This window comes from Pantherophis guttatus, chromosome 6 (genome assembly GCF_059756535.1).
Source record: "Pantherophis guttatus breed Tessera chromosome 6, ASM5975653v1, whole genome shotgun sequence".
Taxonomy (NCBI): domain Eukaryota; kingdom Metazoa; phylum Chordata; class Lepidosauria; order Squamata; family Colubridae; genus Pantherophis; species Pantherophis guttatus.
Window position 1 is genome coordinate 76,246,519 of NC_142068.1, and position 22,981 is coordinate 76,269,499.

Below are 22,981 nucleotides of genomic sequence, written 5' to 3' on the forward strand. Positions count from 1 at the left end.
GCCTACTACCACCAATAGCCTCCCACCGGCCAGTACGCTCTCATAGAGAGGGACTCCTCCGGGTGCCGTCAGCCAAACAATGTCGGCTGGCGACCCCTAGGGAGAGAGCCTTCTCTGTGGGGGCACCTACCGTCTGGAATGAGCTCCCCCTGGAGATACGGAGGATCCCGGATCTGCGCACCTTCCGCCGCGCTGTGAAGACCTTTTTATTCCAGCAGGCGGGCTTGGCCTAATCTCTTCCCTTTTAAATATGTAAATTTTAATCTGTTTTTAAATTATTGGGGTGTTTTAATCTGTCTGGGCCAAAATAATTTAATTTGATTTTATTTGGTTTTTAAATTTTTTATGTCTATGTTATTTTATTGTTTGGCTGTTCACCGCCCTGAGTCCTTCGGGAGTAGGGCGGTATACAAATCGAATAAATAAATAAATAAATAAATAAACAACAACCCTGTGAGGTGAGTTGGACTGAGAGAGAACAACTGGCCCAAGATCATCTAAATCAAGGGTCTCCAACCTTGGCAACTTTAAGACTTGTGGACTTCAACTCCCAGAATTCCTTAGCCAATTGGCTGAGGAATTCTGGGAGTTGAAGTCCACAAGTCTTAAAGTTGCCAAGGTTGGAGACCTCTGATCTAGATGGCTTTCATGGGTGAGGCAGGAGTTGAACTCATGGTCTCTTGCTTTCTACCTACTATCTTAACTGTTAGACCAAACCGGCTCTCTTAGGTGAAATGGGCAGAATAAAAATCCAATTAATTAATTAATGGCTGTAGGCCAGAGATGCTTTGCTAACTGTTCTTTAAGGACTTAGGCTGATGTGCTGCCTCTATCTCATTCCTCAACCATAGTTGGAGCAGTGGTGGGTTCCTCCCGGTTCCGCCCAGTTCTGCTGAGCCGGTAGCAGTGACGATATGACATCATCGAACCGGTTCTGCCACCCCCCGCCACCCCGCTTTATTCTTACCTTTTATTTGGCCCCACCCCCAATCTATTGCTGCCTCCTGAGTCCCAGCTGATGGCTAGAGGGAAAAAAACTGTTTAAACTCTTGCTGTGGGGCTTCAAAGGGCCACCCTAGGGCTGATCAATGTTAAAAGAAAACAAATGAGTAGATTGGTGCCTGCAAAAATAAATGGGTAGATCGGTACAGCTCTGCAAGCAGTTAAAAGCCTGGTAGACCAGTACCTCTGCTAAATCCTAAATAATTGTCACATGACCATCAAGCCACGCCCATAAAATAAGCATCGCCCACAGAACCGGTAGTAACAAATTTTAGAACCCACCCCTGAGTTGGAGGCCATCTATATCGGTATGTTTTGGCCTATTTCCATCTTCTCCAAATACAAACTTCGCCATTTCACATGATTTTGATAGCTCAGAGGTGACTGTGGTGATGACAGCATGGTCAGCAGTCCAACTCCTATTGGCTGCTTTCAGCTGTTTCAAGCATATAGCCATCCACTTAGTCAGTGGACATCACCCTTCATGGCCTTATTCACGTTTGCTTTTAGAATGACATGGAACTGTTTTCCACATTTCTCATATTAAATTTGTTCTCACCCCACCCCAAACAATTCAGGGTTTCTTTGTAGCATTCTGGGATTCCACAAAATCACCTTTATATGAGAAAACAAAGATATCCAGGTATATGCATAAACTGAGGAATTAACATGTTTCCCCGAAAATAAGACCCAACTGGAAAATAAGTCCTAGCATGATTTTTCAGGATGCTCATAATATAAACCCTACCCCAAAAATAAGCCCCAGTTAAGATCGTCAGCCAGACGAGTGCATTTAGTATCCTATTTATATTCATGTTTATATAAAGAGTTTTTTTAATGTAGCTTCCATTATGCCTTGCAAATCATTTCTATTTCTGTTGCATTAAGTATCGATCACAGGAATGCCCTATGTTACTTAAAAGCTGACATCAAACAAGCTGGATTGTTCATTAAAAAAAAAAGACTTGCATTTTAATTACTAGCATCTGTTCCATAAACAAGGTTTAGTATTTGTTAGTGCACAGTTATTAGATCAATAATATGGATCCTGGTTTCTGGGAAAAGAAATTGGACAGCTGAGCACGTGATAGAAAACCGAAAATCCTCCACTTCCTGTTGCTGAACGAGATTTATTTAATATATTCTCCTCTATAAACAGATAAGAAATTTGCCCATTTCCCTGAGAGGAATGGAAATCTGTTCTGGATGAAATTTAGGCAGCCATGAAACAGAAAATTATTTAATGGTCCAAGTTAGGACAGTTAGCCATTTTAGGAGGAAATTTGGATTTCAGCGGACTCTAAGGGCTATGCAAACTAATAATGCCAGTAAAAAGAATAATCAGCATAGGAATCAAATTTTAGATTGTTTGCCCTGAGGAGAAGCAAAGCCTTGCCAAGTCCTCCACCTGCATAAATAGTATGCTTTGTATTTTTAATGAAGCAGATGAGGTGCTATGTTGTTTCATTGCATCCCAGACCTTCTGTGATCTGATTCTGTTGAATTAAAATATAGCTTCCTTCACTGCAGTTGAAGAATAGCTTCAGCTGGGGAGACTATTCAGCAAAATTCTCAGTGTGTGCAGAACAGTCTCTGGAAATCACCGAGAATAGATATACCGTATTTTTCAGAGTATAAGACGCACCTTTTTTTCCCCCTAAAAGGGGGTGAAAATTTAGGTGCGTCTTATACACCGAATGTAGCCCCGCCCACCCACTGGCCCCCACCCTTTGGCCTCTGCCTCCCAGCAGTTCACCTCCTTGCAGCAAGCAGCAAGAAGAAACAGCTCGTTTCAGCTTCAGCACAGTCTAATTAACACAAGTTAGGATTAGCACGATTGGATCGGCCTCCCGACTCTCAGCTGTTTTGTTCTCAGCTGTTTTGCGCGGGCCTCTGCTGCTTGCTTCAAGGAGATAAATTGCTGAGAGCAGATTTTTTTTCCTTGTGCTAATCAAGCTATGCTGAAAACGAAAATGAAAGTAAAGCAGGCTGTTTGCTGCAATGAGGCAAAATTGCTGGGAGGCAGAGGCAGATTTCTTTTTCTTGTTTTCGTCACCAAAAAAGGTAGGTGTGTTTTATAGTCCAGAGCGTTTTATACGCAGAAAAATATGGTAAGAAATCTTATATTAAACCAAATTACACTGGCTACTTCTACTAGTAGCTCTCCAAGGTCTTGTGCTGAAGTTTTTTCACAGTTCTGTTTACCCTAGATCAGGGGCAGGGGTGGGTTCTAAATTTTTTTACTACCGGTTCTGTGGGCGTGGCTTATTTTGTGGGTGTGGCTTGGAGGTCTTGTGACTAGGTGGACGTGCTAGCTGGTCAGAGTCATTTCTGGAAGGTCCTCGCACTTACGACCCGACTCATTTGTTTGCTTTTAACACTGATCAGCTGTAGGACGGCCCTTTGAAGCCCCGCGGCAAGAGTTTAAACAGTTTTTTTCCCTCTAGTCATCAGCTGGGACTCAGGAGGGAGCAATAGATTGGGGGTGGGACCAAATAAAAGGTAAGAATAACGTGGGGGTGTGGGAAGGCGGGGGGGAGAACTGGTTCGGTGACATCATATCGTCACCGCTACCGGCTCGGCCGAACCGGACTGAACCGGGAGGAACCCACCACTGATTAGGGGTCTCCAAAGCTGGCCATTTTAAGCTGGCTGGGGAATTCTGAGAGTTGAAGTCCACAAAGTTGCCAAGTTTGGAGACCCCTGCCTAGATGCTTAGCTGTGGATGTTGGAAATACAGAAAGATCTATATAACAACTTTGACATGCAAAATGACATGCCCCATCTCTGCAATGTATTCATATGGAGCCATTACACACAGAGAATAAGCCATGATACAGATAATTTAAAGAGACTGTGAAAGCTTAAGCCTTAGGAAGAGGAAGACAACAGAGCCTGCCTACCTAATGAAATTTAGTTTAGCACCTATCACAAGAGCTGAGGGCCTTATTTCAGTCAGTCTTGGCACCAGGATATTCTCCCTCGTGGGAACCTCCTAGGCTGCATTTCTTAGTTGCTGCGGATGTTGCTTCAGCCCCTGCTGCTAGAGTCTTTTGCGATGAAAAATGAAATTGTGCTGTTACAATACTGTGTATGCGTTGTGTTGAAAAATTCAGTGCACGTATTCAGTGCCTTGAGTTGAGATCCATAATTGCCAAGCAATTACAATTACCCTACTTATTGGGTTCAGCTACTCTCATGATGTATTTATTTACAGAGAGCTATACAAACATTTCTATACTTCGCCACTTCGTTTAACTCAAAAGGAACAAAACCACGAAACTGCGTAACAATTCCAAAGTAATACATTATAAAAACAGCCCAGATCCACCATCGTCACCAAGAGCCTTTTGATGTCTTGGGAAAGGCAAGCAAAGTGGAAGTTTCACGTCCTTTGTGGGCAAAATACGTCATAATGTGGGAGCCACACTGGTAAAGTCCTTCCACTCCTTTTACCTCATGTAGTATTTTTGAGTCATTTTGAAGGGCAACCCCATACGAAGTGCAATATCAAAGTTTAGATGTGCAATGAAGATGATATGAGTTACTCCACACCATCGTGGTCAAGAAAGTCCAACAAATGATTGAAATGAACTGAAATTGTACACTTTCAAATCAGAAGGCCATGCTATTTATTTATTTATTTATTTATTTATTTATTTATTTATTTATTTATTTATTTATTTATTTATTTATTTATTTATTTATTGGTTCGATTTATATGCCGCCCTTCTCCGGAGACTCAGGGCGGCTTACAATGCATTAAGCAATAGCCTTCATACTTTTGTATATACCTGCTTAGTAGGGCTTTCGGGGCCCCCCAAGCGGTGTTCTTTTTTATACAAAGTCAGCTTATTGCCCCCACAATCCGGGTCCTCATTTTACCTACCTTGGAAGGATGAGTCAACCTTGAGCCTGGTGAGATTTGAACTCACAGTAATTGCAGGCAGCTGGCAACTAAGTACTAATTAACAGCACTTTAGTCCGCTGCACCACCAAGGCTCCGTATAATGTTCACTATCCAGGATATGAAAAAACAAAGAAGAAATAGCATTATTTTCATACACAAGAAAAAATAAGCAAAGTATTCTGCAAAGTATCCAGAGCAATAAATGAATGAATAATACGGATTAAACTTTACAGATAACCTCTGTTTGTGTTTAATATCCATGTTTTTGCTCCACTCAGTTCTTCTGCAGAAGAAAAGCAGGTTGATGAATGTTATGGTCACTTTTAACCTAAAATCAACAGAATATGAAAGCAAAATGGGCTGTTTTAGCTGCGAGAATGCTAAAGATGGAAATAGTAAGGAGGAGAACTTAACTGGCTTATATGACCTTGCAGACCAAAATGAAGCAGAAGACTTATTGATTTCTGCTAATCCAATGATTTCTAACACATTCTTCAACAATGATGGGGGGAGGGCAGTGGCGGGATTCAAATAATTTAACAACCGGTTCTCTGCCCTAATGATTTCTTCCAACAACCAGTTCTCCAAACTGCCGAGAAAGTTAACCGGTTCTCCCGAAGTGGTATGAACTGGCTGAATCCCACCACTGGGGGAAGAGGAGATCTTCAGACTGAGTGCTCAGAAATCAAATTTATTATTGGTAAAAAGAGGTAGAAGAAGTCAATTCTAACAGCAAAGATGTGGCCAGAAAAACTGACTATAGATTTGTTCACAGACTATTCATGTTCAAGTTGGAAGTCAGGCTAAATTGGGAAAAAAAGGAAGCCAAGCAGTTTCTATAACGTGATCTTGAGTAAATAGCTATCATTTTCAACGAGAATATCAGGAATTGCTCTGAAGCAAACCTGGAACCACTTGATAGGAAATCAGAGGAACTACGGAACGAAATCAAGGAAGGTGTTAGGGTGAATGTGAAAAGAGGCTGAAAACAGTGGTGTCGGAGAAAATGCTTAATGGATCATGGAGCAAATAACTCCAGAGTTTTCATTTGAGGCCCAAGTAAGCAGGCTGTAATTACATAGTTTGAATATATTATATAAAGACCCAGCTCCCTTGAAAAGTCCATAAAGCTTTTCTGCGAGAAAAGAGAAGAGGATGGCAGCAGCAAAGTGATTGGGTTTGATAAGAGCAGCAATAAGTGCATCTCTGAAAGACCTACAGCTTCTCCTGCCCATTCAGAAGCAGCTTGTGGAGAATGACTCTGTAGCTTTGCATGCCTCTCATCCATAGAATATCCATAACCTTTTATTGGATATCTATTATTTTAATATATTTGGACCTATTTATTATTTTAATGGATAGGAGCCTACTATTTATTACATTATAGTCAAGCATATAGTTTCCTTTCCGAATGTAATTGCCTTACCATTCTTTCTTTTTTTTTAAAAAAAAAGTTTTTTATTGATTTTACAACAACAACACAACACAACGTACATAACACAAACACATAATATGTGTTTCTTTTTACATATAAGTTTCGTTCCTCTTACTTTCTACTTTATACATTCCCCATTTTTCCCTTCCTTTATTATCATTATCTTTATCGTTCCTTTATATCTAATTTTATTCATTTACAATATTTGTCACATTTGTCACATTCTCCTCTCCATCATTTATTCACATTTACTTTCCCTAATCTCGAATCAATCGTACCACTTATTCCATACTTGATAGTATTATGTATCTTCCTTTTCTTTTATTTCTTTCGTTAATTTGTCCATCTCCGCACAGTCCAGAATTTTCTTAATTATTTCTTCCTCTGTTGGTACATTGTCATTTTTCCAGGACTGTGCATAGACTATCCTTGCAGCTGTAATTATATGTAAAATCAAATATCAGATTTCTTTACTGTAGGTTCTGCTTAATATCCCTAGTAAAAACGTCTCTGGTTTCAAGTCCACATTGTGGCCAATTATCTCTTCTGTCCAACTTCTAATTTTAGCCCAATATTTTTTCGCCTTAGGACATGTCCACCAGAGATGGTAATATGTTCCGGGGACTTTTTTGCATTTCCAACAATTTCATATGGACTCCTGTAATAATCCCAGTTAAATTCATCCATTGTCATATATTTACTTCTAGGGCATTCCATTTAGCATGCTTCATTTGTGTTCTGACAATTTCAGTTTCCTTGCTTTGTACTTCTTTATGCTCCATATTCCAATTATACGTGTCCTTTTCAAGTAAGGAACTCAGTGTCTATATCAGGGCTATCAAACTCCCAGCCCACGGGCTGGATGCGTCAAGTGCTGGCCACACCCATGCCCAGTTTAGCGAAAGGTTGCATTTTAAAGCCCATGTGTTAAACAGAATTTTATTTTACTTTGTGCTACTATCTGTGGAGATGTGGACAAGAAGGAAGTAGCAACATGTCCCTGAATTGTAGACAGCTTTTAGATTATTTGCTTTGGCCAGTTGTGGCTAAAATACTTTTCCTTATTTGGGTAGCATTTTCTTTAGTTCTCCAATCTTTTGGTTTGGCCAAAGCTTAGATTTTTTTCTGCACAAGACTACACAAGTTTTTTTCTGCACATCTCTGTTTTGATGTCTCATAGTCCTAAATTCTGGAAATACATATAGATATACATATACATTGTGGCCCGTCAGCAGCCTGTGCAGCTAGTAGCTGATTCCGACAGCGAGGAAGCTGGTATGGTGCTGCGCCAGCAACCTGTGCAGCTGGCACTCGAGTCAGACAATGAGGAGGCTGGAGAAGATGTGGTGCCAGAGGCAGGGATTCAGCCAGGGCCTTCAGAACCTCCAGAAGCTCCCATAAGTGAAGAGGAAAAAGAGGAGGAGCCTCTTCTCGATGCACGAGCGTGCAGAGCTGTTAAAAGGCAGGAGTGGCTCCTCAGGAGGAGGTCTCAAGAGTGAGGCTTGAGGCTACTTGGCCACTCCCCTAGCCTATTTAAGGAAGGACAACGACTGATGCAATTTGCAGGAAACAACTTTGTTCATATTCCTTCACGTCTTGATTCCAGAAACATTTGATTCGGCTCTTGCTTCTTTCTTGTCAGTTTTTCTGCAAATTGCTTCTGGGCATTCTGCCAACCACAGTAAGATTATGGTTATCTGAAATACTGTGCCTCAGAATTGAGTTATTATTCTTTGGATTCTTGTCGGCTGTTAATGAAGTTAAATTAATAGCCCTTGTTCAGAAAAGACTGATTTAGAAATTTACACATTTAGAAAGAGCCTTGGTAGAACAATGGACTAAAGCACTGTTATTAACATCTGCTGCTTGCAATTACTGCAACTTCAAATCTCACCAGGCTCAAGGTTGACTCAGCCTTCCATCCTTTCAAAGGTAGGTAAAATGAGGACCCAGATTGTGGGGGCAATAAGCTGACTTTGTATAAATATACAAAAGTATGAAGGCTATTGCTTAACGCAGTGTAAGCTGCCCTGAGTCTCCGGAGAAGGGTGGCATATAAATTAAAGCAAAAAAAAAAAAGTTGCCACCACCATCCAGGGGCCGGACCATGGTGGCATTGCCAGCTGCTGCGCCCCCCGCCCCCCCGATCCCCACACAGAGCAGACTAGCACACGAAGGCTAGCACAGACACGAAGCCGAAGACACCAGCCTGAAGGTGACGAGTGGGACCTCGTCGAAACGTTGCCAAGATACTCTCAATCTTACACGGGAAAAGACCCGATATATATATGGTTCATAGTAAAGAATATGGAATTACAGATTGTCCTCGATTTTACATCCATTCGTTTAGTGACCATTCAAAGTTGCAGCGACATTGAAAAAAGTGACTTATTAACAACTTCAGTGATTCCCTTAACAACTATGGCAACAAGGACATGACAAGGGGCACAACTCACATAACAACTACCTTGCTTGACGACAGAAATTTTGGGCTCAATTGTGATCATAAGTCAAGGACTAACAGTATTTTTAATGTGGAGAAGTTGGCATTTTCTTAAATGTCCTTTTCTCTCATTTTAATCAGCATGAAGTGTGTGGGAACAATCTAAAACCACTTGTAGGGGTTTTTTTGCGCCAATAATATGTTAAAAGTTTTGTCCTTGGGAGCTCAATTTTTCGTTCACAGTTTGGCCATTTCATAACTTTTGGGACACAACCTGTTTCTACCTGGATAAAAATCTATTTTTAGTGATAAGATTTGCAAGCTTTTCTGAACTAGCTCCTGTTGTAAATCAATTTTTAAAAAATCAATTTGGATTTAATTACATCAATATTTTTAGGGTCACTTCACTCAGTCCTCGGCTGCAAGTTGCATTTACCTGGTAATTTCACTGTTATTACTTGTAGGGGAATGAAGTTTCTTCTCCCGGTATGAAATACTGATTCTCTGTATTTGAGATGATTGCATTTGAAATAATTTTGAAGCCTGCTCCCTTTCCTAGCTTGAAGTTTGAGGGGCAAATTGAATGTTGCATACATTCTTAAAGCTTACATGAGTTCTTAATCTCAGTTAAAACCATAGAATGTAGAAAGTAGAATTTTCTCCTTATTCCTTTATTCTACCATGGCCTCTCATCAACCTGTGTTTCTAGTAAATAGCTCTGTGTGTGATATTTTACATGAAAATAACCAATACAGAGAGTTGAATTTATGTTCTCCTGCATTGTGATGCGAATTGGGTTCCACACGCAGCAGATATTTTCTTAAAATATGTATTTAAAGCAGTGCTTTTTTCAAATTTGGCAACTTTCTAAAATATTTAGACTTCAATTCCCAAGAAATTCCGGAACTTGAATTCCACACATTTCGAAAGTTGCCAAGTTTGAAAAACACCACTGAAGTATTAAATGTGAGACTGCTAACCTGCTGAGTGTTTTTTTTCTGGACATTTTTACATGCATATTAATTGAGAGTCACCTTGCTGTAATAAATTGCCCATCCTGAATAATGGTGTATGGGTGCTTAGAACTTGGCACAAATAGAGCTTGCCACAGCAAAGCAATTTAAAGCCTCTGCAATCTTTGCTGGACACCTACTTATTTACAATTAAGATAATTTTGCTCAAGCTTGGGGAAAGCTTTAAATGCTGTGTCGGAAGATACTACAGTTTGTTTTCAACTGGGATCGAGGAAGGGTGGTTTTTAAAACCCTACTCAAATGCTACACAAGAGTTCCTGAATTCTTCCCCAGTTGCCTCTACTTTTAGGAACCCAGCTGTGTGATTGCTAATCTTATTAACATCAGGTGCCTGTGTGTGTGTGTGTGTATAAAAGCAATTATAATAAAGTCTCTGGATACTAAAATGTGCGTAGATGGGAGAAAAGCAAAATTACTTCTGCTTCCTGGCCTTATTGGTGCTCTCTAAGCTTGGTTGTTTTCTTGCAGATGTTTCTTTAGGTAATGAGTGAACGAATTACCCCAAATGAAACATCTGCAAGAAAACAACTATTGGAAGAAATATCCATCTGGGTTCCGTTCCAAGTGGGGAGAAGGACACTGGAAAGATAGAGGCTGATTGGAAAGATGGTTTATTGATGGACAGGACCACATGGGTTTGAGGTCCTGGGCAGTTGAACACATGGAGTTGAGGGGGGGGGGTATTTATACCCTCTCATGGGTCTTGCCCTTGAGCTTCCTGTTCCTGTGCAAGAAATATATTCTATTGGTTGTCCTCCCAGGGGGCTATGCAGGGGTGATAGCTAACGTTTTATATTGTCTGAGTTAAGTTTGATTGAACCTTGCTGGGTGATGGAATGAAGGGACTTGGTTGTGCTGGTGAACTCTGCTGATAGATAATCCTATTATGTTCTGGAGGGTCATGTCTTAATCCCATCACCCTAGAGCTCAATTGTCTTGTAGATAGGCTGACCCAGTCCTGCTAGGGTTATTAACAGAGGTGGGGGCTACTTTTCAAGAGCATGCTTTTCCTTTAGGGAAATATAATATTTTGCCTTTTTAATATTTCTCAAAATATTTCATTCTTCTAGGAGAGGGGTGGGTGTTAACTTTCTACACAACCAACCTTAGAGAGCACCAAAGACCCCCCACAGTTCAGCCTTAAGCTACAAATGCTTTCTTGTTTCTGTTCTTAGACTGAGTTTGCTAAATCAACTGCTTTAAGCTATTTCCCATCAGATCAGTTCCTTTTGGTCTTCAGACAGCCTTGTTCATTTTCACCACTCTGTAGTTCTCCCTCTTCACCCCCAAAAGAAAGTTTCACCCCTATACTGATTTTTACCAGCTCAGCAGCAAATGAAAAATCTGAGTAGGCCGATTTTTGTAGAAAGTTGAAACACAGAAATAGATGTTCCCACAGATGGGTCAATGGGTTCTCTAAGATCCTTGCTTACTGCCCTTGGCAGGATGGCTTTCATAATTAATTAACAGCTAGCCTACTTAGAACCAGACTAATGAGATTTCTTTCAAAGCTTTCAAACACGTTAGCATTGCAATTAAGTTAACTGGAGGCATATCTTCAGTGGCATTAATATGCAGTTAGTTTACTGTACTCTGAGCCAATCTCTCTGCCCCTCATTTTGGCTTTCTTTAATTTTTATCACAGAGACTATGCTGCAAAATACTTTCAAATTTGCTGACTTGGTCATACAAATGCAAAAATACATCTTGCAAAGCTAAAATGTAGTGCTGCTGATTCTCCTCAGGACAGGGGCAATTAAATTTCTACAGATTAATTAGTTTAAATATTGCAGACAGGGTCATATGTATTTTGGCTATTAGGCTAGTAACTGGAATTCAATATCACTAGGTGGCACAGTGGATAGAGTTTGAATTTTTCGGTCACTATATTTGTGTTTGTTGTTGTTGTTTATGTTTATTGGACTTCTATACCGTCCTTCTCCTGAAGGACTCAGGGTGGTGTACAGCCATATTAAAAAACATATAAATTTACAAAATTTAAAAACAATTTAAAATCGAATATATAAAAAAATTGGCCCACAAATTAAAAAACTAACATACACCCATTATAAAATTCATATTAGGCCAGCCCGGCTTGTTGGAACAGAAGGGTCTTCAGGGCGCGGCGAAAGGTACGCAGGTCGAGGATCGTACGAACCTCTAGGGGGAGCTCATTCCAGAGGGCTGGTGCCCCCACTGAGAAGGCTGTCCCCTGGGTGTCGCCAGTAGGCATTGTTTGGCCGACTGGCGACACTTGAAAAGTGTTACTTTTCTCTTTAAAAGATTGAATGATGCAGCACTGTTTTCCAGGTGGACCTGAATGAGTGTTGGTTACACATAACGAAGTTTCTCCTGCTGTTTGCTTGGCAATAGATTGCTATAGAATTGTTTAGCTTAATTGAACTAGATTTTCTAATAAGACTTGATTATTTGCTTACCCACCCACCCACCCCCTTTGTAAATGTTGATACTCTGTGCTTACTCATAAGCTTTCAGAAACATACGAGTGTCTGAAATCATTCTGCCTTCAATATAGAACTGTTTATATATATCAAATATAAGCAGCTTTGTTCAGGTATAGAAAGGAGGTGGTTAGGGACGTTGAACTCCAAAGTTGAAAAAGATAAATTGATTTATAATTTCAATCACTAAAACCACTCACCTGCACAACCGGGAATTTCTCTAGCATTTTGCCATTTTCAGCAATACATTAAAGGCGTTGAAATCTGTTTTATGCCAGGTCTTATTTTTTTATACCTGTCTTCCAAAATTGACTGTGCAAATAGATAGTTGCTCACAAGCACTGAAGCAGAGATATTTCTCTCCGTCAGATAATACCTCATTGGATACAGACAACCATTTCATGCTGGGACATACTTTTTAGAACAGGGGTGTCAAACTTGCGGTGTCACGTTGTCGTCACTTGTTGTATCATGACTTTTTCTTCCTTCACTAAACGTTGGGTGGGCGTGGCCAGCGCGTGACGCATCCGGCCCATAGGCTGCGAATTTGACACCCCTGTTTTAGAAAGTCAAATCGGAACCAGCAAAGGGTTGATTATCTGTGGCCTGGAGGAATTGGTAGCAGAAAAATGGGCTGATTTTTTAAAAGAGCCCTGGTAGCGCAGCAGACTAAAGCACTGTTATTAACATCAGCTGCCTGCAATTACTGCAAGTTCAAATCTCACCAGGCTCAAGGTTGACTTAGCCTTCCATCCTTTCAAAGGTAGGTGAAATGAGGACCCAGATTGTGGGGTCGATAAACTGACTTTGTATAAAATATACAAAAAGTATGAAGGCTATTGCTTAACGCCTTGTAAGCCGCCCCGAGTCTCCAGAGAAGGGCGGCATATAAATATATAAATCAAATTATATATATATATATATATATATATATATATATATATATATATATATATATGTAAGTTTTCATATATATATATATATATATATATATATATATATATATATATATTCTAGATATTAAGGAATAATTTTATGTATGTACTGCATGTAGCACGTATATAGGTACAGTATGTCATCGTTATAAACGGAGCTTGAAATTCTGTGCTTGTAGTTTTTTATATATGTTATGTATAGCTACCAATTACAGTTTTGCAATAATCTTTAGAAATGTGATGTTGAACAATTTAAATGCAGCACAAAGGAAGTGGGAATAACATACCCATTAGCATTGAAAATAGATGCCAGAATAAAACCACTAGGATTAGACTATGTCTTACATAATAATATAAACTAGCCATTTCTAGAAAAAGGGGTTTTTGGATTTTTTTTTTCAATGCAAAGAGAATGGGTTGTGGGAAGGAATAATTGTGCTTCTTCTTTTTTTAAATGTGGAGCTGAGTATAAGCCAGGGGCAGGGGCTAAGGAGATGTAAAGAATAATACACTCATTTTCCCATAAGAATAGATAGATAGAATTCTTTATTGGACAAGTGTGATTGGACACACAAGGGGTTTGTCTTTGGTGCATAAGCTCTCAGGGTACACAAAAGCTCTAAGTGATAAATCATGATCATAGTCATCATAAAAATACATTAATCATAAATCATAAGATACAATACTTAACGATAGTCATAGGATACTAAATAAGAAACTAAATAAAACAATATAAATTGTAAAGATATAAGCAACGAAGTTATAGTCATAAGTATAACTATAACACCTTCAGAAGTTGTGGTTGCTTCATCATTGGACTTGTCAGAAATAGTATATGGCCTCCTGCTTGAGCAGGGGGTTGGACTAGAAGACCTCCAAGGTCCCTTCCAGCCCAATTCTGATTAAACTACTATAAAGAAACCTATTGAGACTTTAGCTTAATATCCTTTCCAGCAGAGGTATGGATGAGAGCAGCTAATCAAGAAAACCACTGTAGAGCAAAAAGAGAATATAAGTGGAAGGAAAAATCCTGAGTAAGCACTTCTAAGATTTTCTATTGTGGTGTTGCTATCAGAGGAAAAAGAAAATACCATCCGTAGTTGATTGATTATTTCATTCACCACCTATTAACTTCCTGCAATAAATTAACTTACTGCTGAGCTTGCTATACCTTTCAAAAATTAATTTGCTATACATTGTGGTGCTGAAAAGATTGTGTACACTTTTGACATTTCAATATTTTTGCATAAATGTGACCTAAAATATTATTGGTTCTTCACACAAGTCCTAAAACTATAAATAAAAAGCACCTAGTTAAACAAATGAGTCAAAAACATTCTACTTGTTCAGTTATTTACTGAGGAAAATAATCCAAAGTTACATACTTCTGTGAGGCAAAAAAAACCCAAAACAAAACACTTATATGTAGTCAAATCAGAAATGTAGTTATTTGAGGGGCAAACTTATTTATTCGTTTTGTTTAATTACAAAATTTATATCCAGAATTCATATTATATTGTTTTAAAAAGTAGCAAACCTTAGAATTCTAGTTGTATTCAAATAGTTAATTTGATTAATGATTATGAATTATGAATTTGATTAATCATTATGAATGCATAATGACTTTCCTTAAATCTCACACATCTATTCTTTCTTTTATCCTTGGGTTTTTGTGCTCTGGGAAGTGTTCTGCTACCTCTTAGCCCCTCTGTTTTGATGATTTTACCATTTCATTTCATAGGCCAGGATCTCAAATGCTGGAATCCCACTTTAGGATCCTAATATGGAAATGGGACATGCTGCACACTTTTAAAAGAAGAAACCATGGATCCTTATTCTTCAACCGAGCCTTTGAGATTCAGCCAAAGTTTTATGCTTTTGCCCATTCTGCTTGCTTCATATCCCTCAGAACAGGGAGGAGGGTTATATAGATGAAGATAGAGACAAAGACGAGGAGTGTGGGAGGCGAATTAAAAAGTGGATAAGAATTGAAGCACTAAAGAGGAGAAGAGATGATGGTTAGAAAAAATTGCCCTTTAAATATTAAAGTAGCCTGATTGTAAACTGAAAGAGGCAGAAATAAAATTAGATAGGTGAAATATTAGAATATATTTTTTTTATTAGAATGAATAAAAATAATAGATAGAAAAATTAGAAGTTTACAGATGTTAGGCATTTTGTTTTATGTATGTTTAAATAATATAATGAGGATTACTTAAATTTGATAAATGTGATAGAGATTACTAACATTGTTAGGGTGAATTGGATTAATAAGAATAATACCCAGAACCAACTCAGTCCACATACAATATGGGTATATATTTTTCAAAAATAATTAAAAATATAATAATAAAAAAAAAGAACAGGGAGGAGGGAATGAAATAACTAGGAAGCTTCCACAGCATAGGGTTGGAGAGGCCATCTATTCAAGTGAGCGCACAGCTGATCGGGGCAGGCTCTGGGCCTTTGCTCCCACTGCCAGAAATCTTGAATAAAGGCCTCCGAATAAATCCTGTTTCCAAAGGCAGGATCTATTTTTAATCTCTTCAAGAAGAGATTGGGCAGCCACTCGTCTAGATGGTATAGGGCAGGGGTGTCAAACTTGCAGTGTCACATGACAACTTTTTTTCCCCTTCGCTAAACCAGGGGTGAGCATGTGATGCATCCGGCCTGCGGGCCATGAGTTTAATATCCCTGGTATAGGGTATGGATTTTCATTCTTGGGAACCTTAGGACTTGTGAACTTCAGCTTCCAGAATTTCCTAGCCAGCATGGCTGGCTGAGGAATTCTGGGAGTTGAAGTCCACAGATCTTGGGAGTTCCAAGGTTAGACATCCCTGGTGTAAGATCTCCTGCTTGAGCATGGGGTTGGACTAGTAGACCTCCAGGGTCCATTCCAACTCTGTGATTCTGTTATCTGTTTAGGTCAGGGTTCAGTGGTGGGCTGCTCCTGGTTCGGGCCGGTTCGGGCGAGCCGGTAGTGGTGATGATGTGACATCACCGAACCGGTTCTCTTTGACTGGGAGCTGGGCCCTCCCACCCCCACGTTAAACTTACCTTTATTTCTCATTTTTTAGCCCAGCTGATAGGCGCGGCAGAGTGGATTGCCGCACCTCAGCTAGGCAGAACCCTAATGCGCTTGTGCAGAGCGCAAGTTTGGTGCGAGTACAAGCAAAGCGAGCATGCATGCAGCAATCATGCGCAAAGCACATGCACAAACAGAACCGGTGGTAACATCGGTTTGAACCCACCACTGTCAGGTTTGTCAAACTCGCCACATCACATTGTCACATGATGTATCACGACTTTTTCTCCCTTTGCTAAACCGGGGGTGGGCATGGCCAGTGTGTGTGACGCATCTGGCCCACGGGCCGCGAGTTTGACCCCTGGTTTAGGTTATTATTCCTGAATGCTGTTGATTGATTCCCTCATCCCTGCAATAAGAAAGTGGGTGAGGGGGAGGGGAAGACCAGCAAAGTTTCTCTGTCAGGCCTGGAAGCCATATTTTTCATTACATCTTCAGGCCGGCCACATTTACTAATGTAGGAAACTAGGAGGGGGGATTGTATGGAGCATGGGTGAAATATAGTCATAATAACATTCCTTTCTCTGAGAGTCAAGGACATCTTGCCCTGCACCTGGAGGGTTGGAACTGGGAGGCATCTCCAGTTGGCACAGTGTTTGGATTGGGCCATGTGATGGACATGTGGGTGTTGGGCAGGGTCTTGAACTTTCCTTCGGGTGGGGAAAACCTGGAAGCTTTCAGATTCGGGTTTTCCCAGATGTGCCAATATGACATCTCTAATAAAATGTAACTTTGAGGAAACTCAAGCCTCGGAGTTTTCTTTCATGACGCATTTAATGGATTCCAGGCTCTGTGCTGTAGAGAAAAATTCTGTGTTCCTAGGTTGCAAAGGTGACTCTCATCAGTTTTCAGATCTTGGTACAAATTATGGCTTATAGCCATTTCTTGCCTACCTTGTTTCATCTATGGAAATCACGAATTAAAGAGTCCTAGGAGGATTTGTATGTGTTTAACATATGACAGAATCCACCAGGATCATTTCCTGGGTAACCAATACTCAAAAAGCTGCACTTATGCAAGAAGCACAGACGTACTCCCGTTGATCCAAATGACACCGATAAAGGCTGTTCACACCAGTACTGTGCTCTTAGGACCTAGCCATCTGGAGCTAGGCTGCAGCTATGCCATGCAGGCTTTCTATATTTAACCTAGCATTTTTAAAGTCTACCCACCCTCCCTCTCTCTCTCTCCCCCTCCCTCCCTCTCCTTCTCCTTCTCCCTCCCTTCCTCCCTCCCAAGTTCTCTACTACTGGGTCAAATGAATTGCAATCAAACACCCATCAGAAGAACAAACGGCGGCACCTGATCTGATTGGCTTTAGCGGTGCAGTTAGATGAAAAATGACATGTTGGCTTCAGCACTTTTCATCCTTCCATTTAGCAAGGGCATTTAGCTTGAAAAGGGCTGGTTGCTTCATGTTGAAATTGGGGATCGATCGGTAGACTATAATGACTTTGCTCATCAGGGGGAAAAAATGATCAGAGGTGATTGAGTGTGTTTATGTTAAGTCTTTCATTTCCCACCAAATGTTGACATCTGAGTGGCATTTTGTTTTCGTTCTTGCAGATACGATGCAACAAGTAGCCAAGACAGTGGCAAAGGTGGAACTATCAGACCACGTCTGTGATGTTGTGTTTGCTCTTTTTGACTGTGATGGTGAGTATCCTTCATTTAATTGCAGTCTTGCTCTCATATAAGAAAATTAACTATTCTGTTTCTAGGGGCCTTTAAGGTCTTCTAGTCTAGCCCTCTGCTCAGGCAGGAGACTCTATAATCGACTCTATACCATTCCAGACAAAGTCTCTTGTCTAACCTCTTCTTAAAAGCCTCCAGTGCTGGAGTACCCACAATTTCTGAAGGCAAGCCATTCCACGAGCCATTAATTGTTCTCACTGTTAGGAAATTTCTCCTTAGTTCTAGGTTGCCTCTCTCCTTGATTAGTTTCCATCCATTGTTTCTTGGCTTCCCTTCTGGTGCTTTGAAAAATAGGTTGAATCATCTCAAATATTGAAACACTGCTATTATGTCATCCCTAGTCCTTCTTTTCGCTAGACTAGACAAACCCAATTCCTGCAACAATTCCTCGTATGTTTTAGCCTCCAGCCCCCTAATCATCTTTGTTGCTTTTCTCTGCAATATTGTATTGCAATCAGTGGAGAACAAGATTCAAAAACCCTCTCAACCCCAAGAAACTATGAGCTAACGATGTCAGCTGCTTATAAAGAAAATCTTTACAAAGTGTTCTACCGATGGCACCTGCCACCAGCGAGATTGGCCAGGATGTTCTTGAACAGATCTCCGAATTGTTGGAGATGTGGTCACAAACAAGGGACGTTCTACCGCCTGTGGTGGACCTGCCCTAAGGTTAGGAAATTTGGGCTAAGATAAAAAAATGGGTGGATGAAATAACAGGACAGAAGATAGAAAGAAAACCGGAACTATTTCTCCTGGGCATTCTGGAAGGGAAAATGGAAAAAAATATACAATATATCATATTACACATACGAAGGGCGAATAGAATTGTGATAGCACAAAATTGGAAACAACCAGATATCCCTCCGGACCAAATTATAATTTAAAAAATATGAATGTGCAGAAATGGACAGATTATCTATGGAAATGAAGGAGCGGGAAGACTCCAAGTACTGTTTAATATGGAATAAATGGTATTCCTGGCTGGAGAGTAAACATAAAACTTAAGGGATACTTTTGTTATGAGATCGAATTGTAAATAGAAGTTAAGATAATTTAAACAAGGATGTAAGTTTAAGATAGAGATATTTTGTCTAAAGAGGTTAAATAGGTTAGAGATACCGATGCAGAAAAGTTGTTACTAGTATTGAAAATTTGATATGTTTGTTTTTGTTTTGTTTATATTTTTTGTGTGTGGTTTGTTTTTTGTGTATTATGTTTCTTTTTATACTGTATATTTTAATCTTTGGAAATTTAATAAATATTTAAAAAAAAAAAAAAACTCCAAGGTGACCTTGGAGAACTCACCTTCATTCAGCCTTGCAGGATTGACAAGCCAAGCTACATGGATGGAAGCCCATCCTCACTGCCATTTTAGATATTTTCCTCTAGCCTGTCACCCATTGGCCGCTTAAGGTTAACTTTACCATGCTTCAGAACTAGGCCAGTCATACATTCATACTAGTAGAGTGAGGTAGTTTCACGGATAGATTCTCTATTCTCCATTCTGCTCCATCCAGCAATTCTTCTGGCAAGGAAAATCAACCACCAATCATTCTCCCAGGGCTACTCCCTGCCAGTTCATCCACTGGCCGCCTTGAGTTCCATCAGCCAATCAACTGGAATATTTTCTGATCAATTCAATGTGTGTGTGTGTGTTTTTAATCAACTCAAGTTCATTGTTTATTTGGTCAACTTTTTTTTTTTACTTTGGGCAACTCCAGCTGTTTGTTTGTTTGTTTGTTTGTTTGCTTGTTTCAGGGGTGGGTTCTACTTACCTTTACTACCGGTTCACAATGGGATTGTGCAGATCTCTTCTGGTGACATCAGGGTCAGTGGGCGGAGCCTCCCGCCAGTTTTACTACTGGTTCTATAGAACCGGTCCAAACCGGGGGCAACTCACCACTGGTTGGTTGGTTGGTTTGTTTGTTTATCCACAAGAATGCTGATCTCTTAATCTCCTGGAAATTTATGATATTCCCAAGGCAAGCATAGTTTGCAAAGCAGCTGCCAAGTTATATAGAGTTTTGCTGCTACTGCTTCCTTTCCTTATACTGGCCCTGAATTGCCTGTCTCTTGGCTGATTTCCAAACCGTATAGTGCTCAAAAATCAAATCCGCTGGTGCTCGTTTGTTTTACTGTTTCCATTAACTGTTGGCCTTAAAATGAGGGCTCAGTCAAATAAAGTTGAGTGAAATATTATAAATGTGAAGGCACACCGAACAGCCATTGCTTTCTACATTCAAGGAAAGCCTAGAACAGAAGCCTAATTAATGCAGAGGATCAGAGAAACAGGTAGCTTTATTTTCCTTACCGCTGGGAATATTGACTTTCAAGCAGCATCTGGCCATATATGTGATTGATGTTTCCTTCTTCAAAAAAAGAAGAAGAAAGTAACTGCACAAGACAGGTGGCTGGCCTTCGTTGCAGCCACAGATGAAACAACTACCTAGCAAGAAAAAATAATTAATTAAAAAAGGGGGGGGCATGCTTAAGCGTACCAGCGTGCCTACCGTCCCTGCCCTAATGTTCCCTTTTATTCGTATCCATTTCATGTATTTGTAATCATGTTTATACTTGTATCTGTTATCGAATACATGCTTGACGAAATAAATAAATATAAATAAATAAATAAATTGGGCAAGATAAATGGTCCAGCAGCAAGACCTGTCAACCTGTTGGAACTCTGCTTATGACTAACCTCCAAAGACAGTTAATCTAGAACAAGAGTGGGCAGCTATGGCCTATTTATTTATTTATTTATTTATTTATTTATTTATTTATTTATTTATTTATTTATTTAATTTATATCCCGCCCTTCTCCCCAAAGGGACTCAGGGCGGTGAACAGCCGAGAATTAAAATAACATGCAATATAAAAGTTAAAATAATTAAGAATAAATTAAATTAAACGGCCACCCCAATTTAAAACCCCTAGCAATACAATTAAAAACCCCTAAAACCTATTCAGGCCAGGCCGGCTTGCTGAAATAAAAACGTCTTCAGGGCCTTACGGAAAGTGCGGAGATCCGGAATCAGCCGTATTCCGGGAGGTAGCTCGTTCCAGAGGGCAGGTGCTCCCACAGAGAAGGCCCTCCCCCTGGGGGCCGCCAGCCGACATTGCTTGACCGACGGCACCCTGAGGAGGCCCTGTTGATCTGTGGACTTCAATTCCCAGAGTTCCTGAACCAGCTGTGCTCAGGAATTCTGGGAGTTGAAGTCCAAAGGTCATAAAGGGGCCATAGTTGCCCATCCCTGGTCTAGAATGTATCTAGAATGCCCACTGAATGTTTTGGGCTGCAGTAGAACCATGAAAAACGCTACTTTCATTCTAAAATCTGGTTCAGCCTGCCTCAGCAGTGGGCTAGCACTGAGATGGAAGTTGTTGTGAGGGCATGTCCTCCGTAAAGAGTCAGTAGGCATTTTCCTGCTGAAACAAGCAGATTGTGTGTTAGCCCTGTGGACAGAAAACAACAGCGTACCATTTTTTAAAGCTCCTTGAAGGAAACACAGAATAATCATGTAATTAAAAAAGACTAATTTAGCATATTGGCTAGTATTGTTCTGAAAAAGGAGAACATAGTATTAAAATGCCATTTAGAAAAAAGAAATTAAGACACCCCCCTGAGAGTTGAGCAGCATATAAATTTAATAATTTATTGTGGTTGATTGCATAGTCGGTTAAATGTTTAGACTGGATTTGGCATTCTTGCCTCCCTACTCAGAGAACATGGGATAAGTAGTTGTTCGATAGATAGATAGATAGATAGATAGATAGATAGATAGATAGATAGATAGATAGATAGATAATCACATAATAATAATAGTATTTGCTTATCCACACTAATAATCCTTCATTGTATAGTTAATCATTCTCTTAAACGTTTGAGTTTCTAACTTCTGTTTCTGTCAACTAACCATTGATAAAACGAGTCCCATGTTAAAAAATATTCTGTTTCTTCCTTCTCCTTTATTTTGAATAGTTGTTGTTCGTTAACATCTATAATATTATTAGACGTTAGTCAGAGGTTGGTTTCAGCAGGTTCTGACCAGTTCTGGAGAACCGGTAGTGGAAATTTTGAGTAGTTTGGAGAATCGGTAGTAAAAATTCTGACTGGCCCCGCCCCCATCTATTCTCTGCCTCTTGAGTCCCAGCTAATCGGAAGGAAATGGGGATTTTGCAGTAACCTTCCCCTGGAGTGGGGAGGGAATGGAGTTTTTACAGTATCCTTCCCCTGGAGTGGGGTGGGAATGGAGATTTTGCAGTATCCTTCCCCTGCCACGCCCACCAAGCCACACCACACCCACCAAGTCATGCCCACAGAACCGGTAGTAAAAATTTTTGAAACCCACCACTGACATTAGTCCAATTTCTGTACATTCTAGGCCTGGGATTTTTCAGTCTCAAATCAAATGTCAAATCAAATCAAATGATTATTTGTGCAGTTCTGTTTTTTCCCGCTTGCAAGTATTGTAGGTATAAGACTGCTTCAACATTTTCATAGTTCTGGTTACTCTTTTTCTGCACTTTTTCAGTTCTGTAATATCGAACCATTGTTTGTTATTTTCTGGTGTTGTTTATAAATCCTGTCTGGATCGTCATAAAAAGAAATGGTGACAGAAATATAATCGCAACACAGTAGTTTCACCAGTGCACTAGAAAACAAAGCTGCTTGTGGCAAACCAGCCAACTCCAGATCTTTTCTTATTTGCAGCATACCACAGGTCAAATATATTTTAGCAACCTCTTCTTTTCTGCCATATCCCCATTGTTATTTTGATTGTTTGTTTCCTCTTTGGTTAATCTTTGAGGCACCCTTGAGTTATCCTAATCTGTTCCAGAGTTAAAATAATGAGTTTCTTCTTAATCAAGCAATAGGGGAATGAACAACATGGAAGACAGTATTTCAAATATCAAACGAACCCATTCTTGAATTTTGCCAAACAATTCTCGTTGCATTACAATTCAGTAGAACTAAAAGGA

At 39.9% G+C, this 22,981-nt stretch overlaps 1 protein-coding gene across 3 annotated transcripts in view; it reads left to right on the forward strand.

Annotated features, from left to right (window-relative positions):
* Positions 1–22,981, forward strand: part of MICU1 (mitochondrial calcium uptake 1) — a 166,551-nt gene that overhangs the window by 132,941 nt on the left and 10,629 nt on the right. For all 3 annotated transcript variants that reach the window (XM_034425988.3, XM_034425984.2, XM_087871778.1), the window contains one exon: positions 17,873–17,962. In XM_034425988.3, the coding sequence (XP_034281879.2) occupies positions 17,873–17,962 (90 nt within the window). The remainder of the gene's footprint in view (positions 1–17,872; positions 17,963–22,981) is intronic.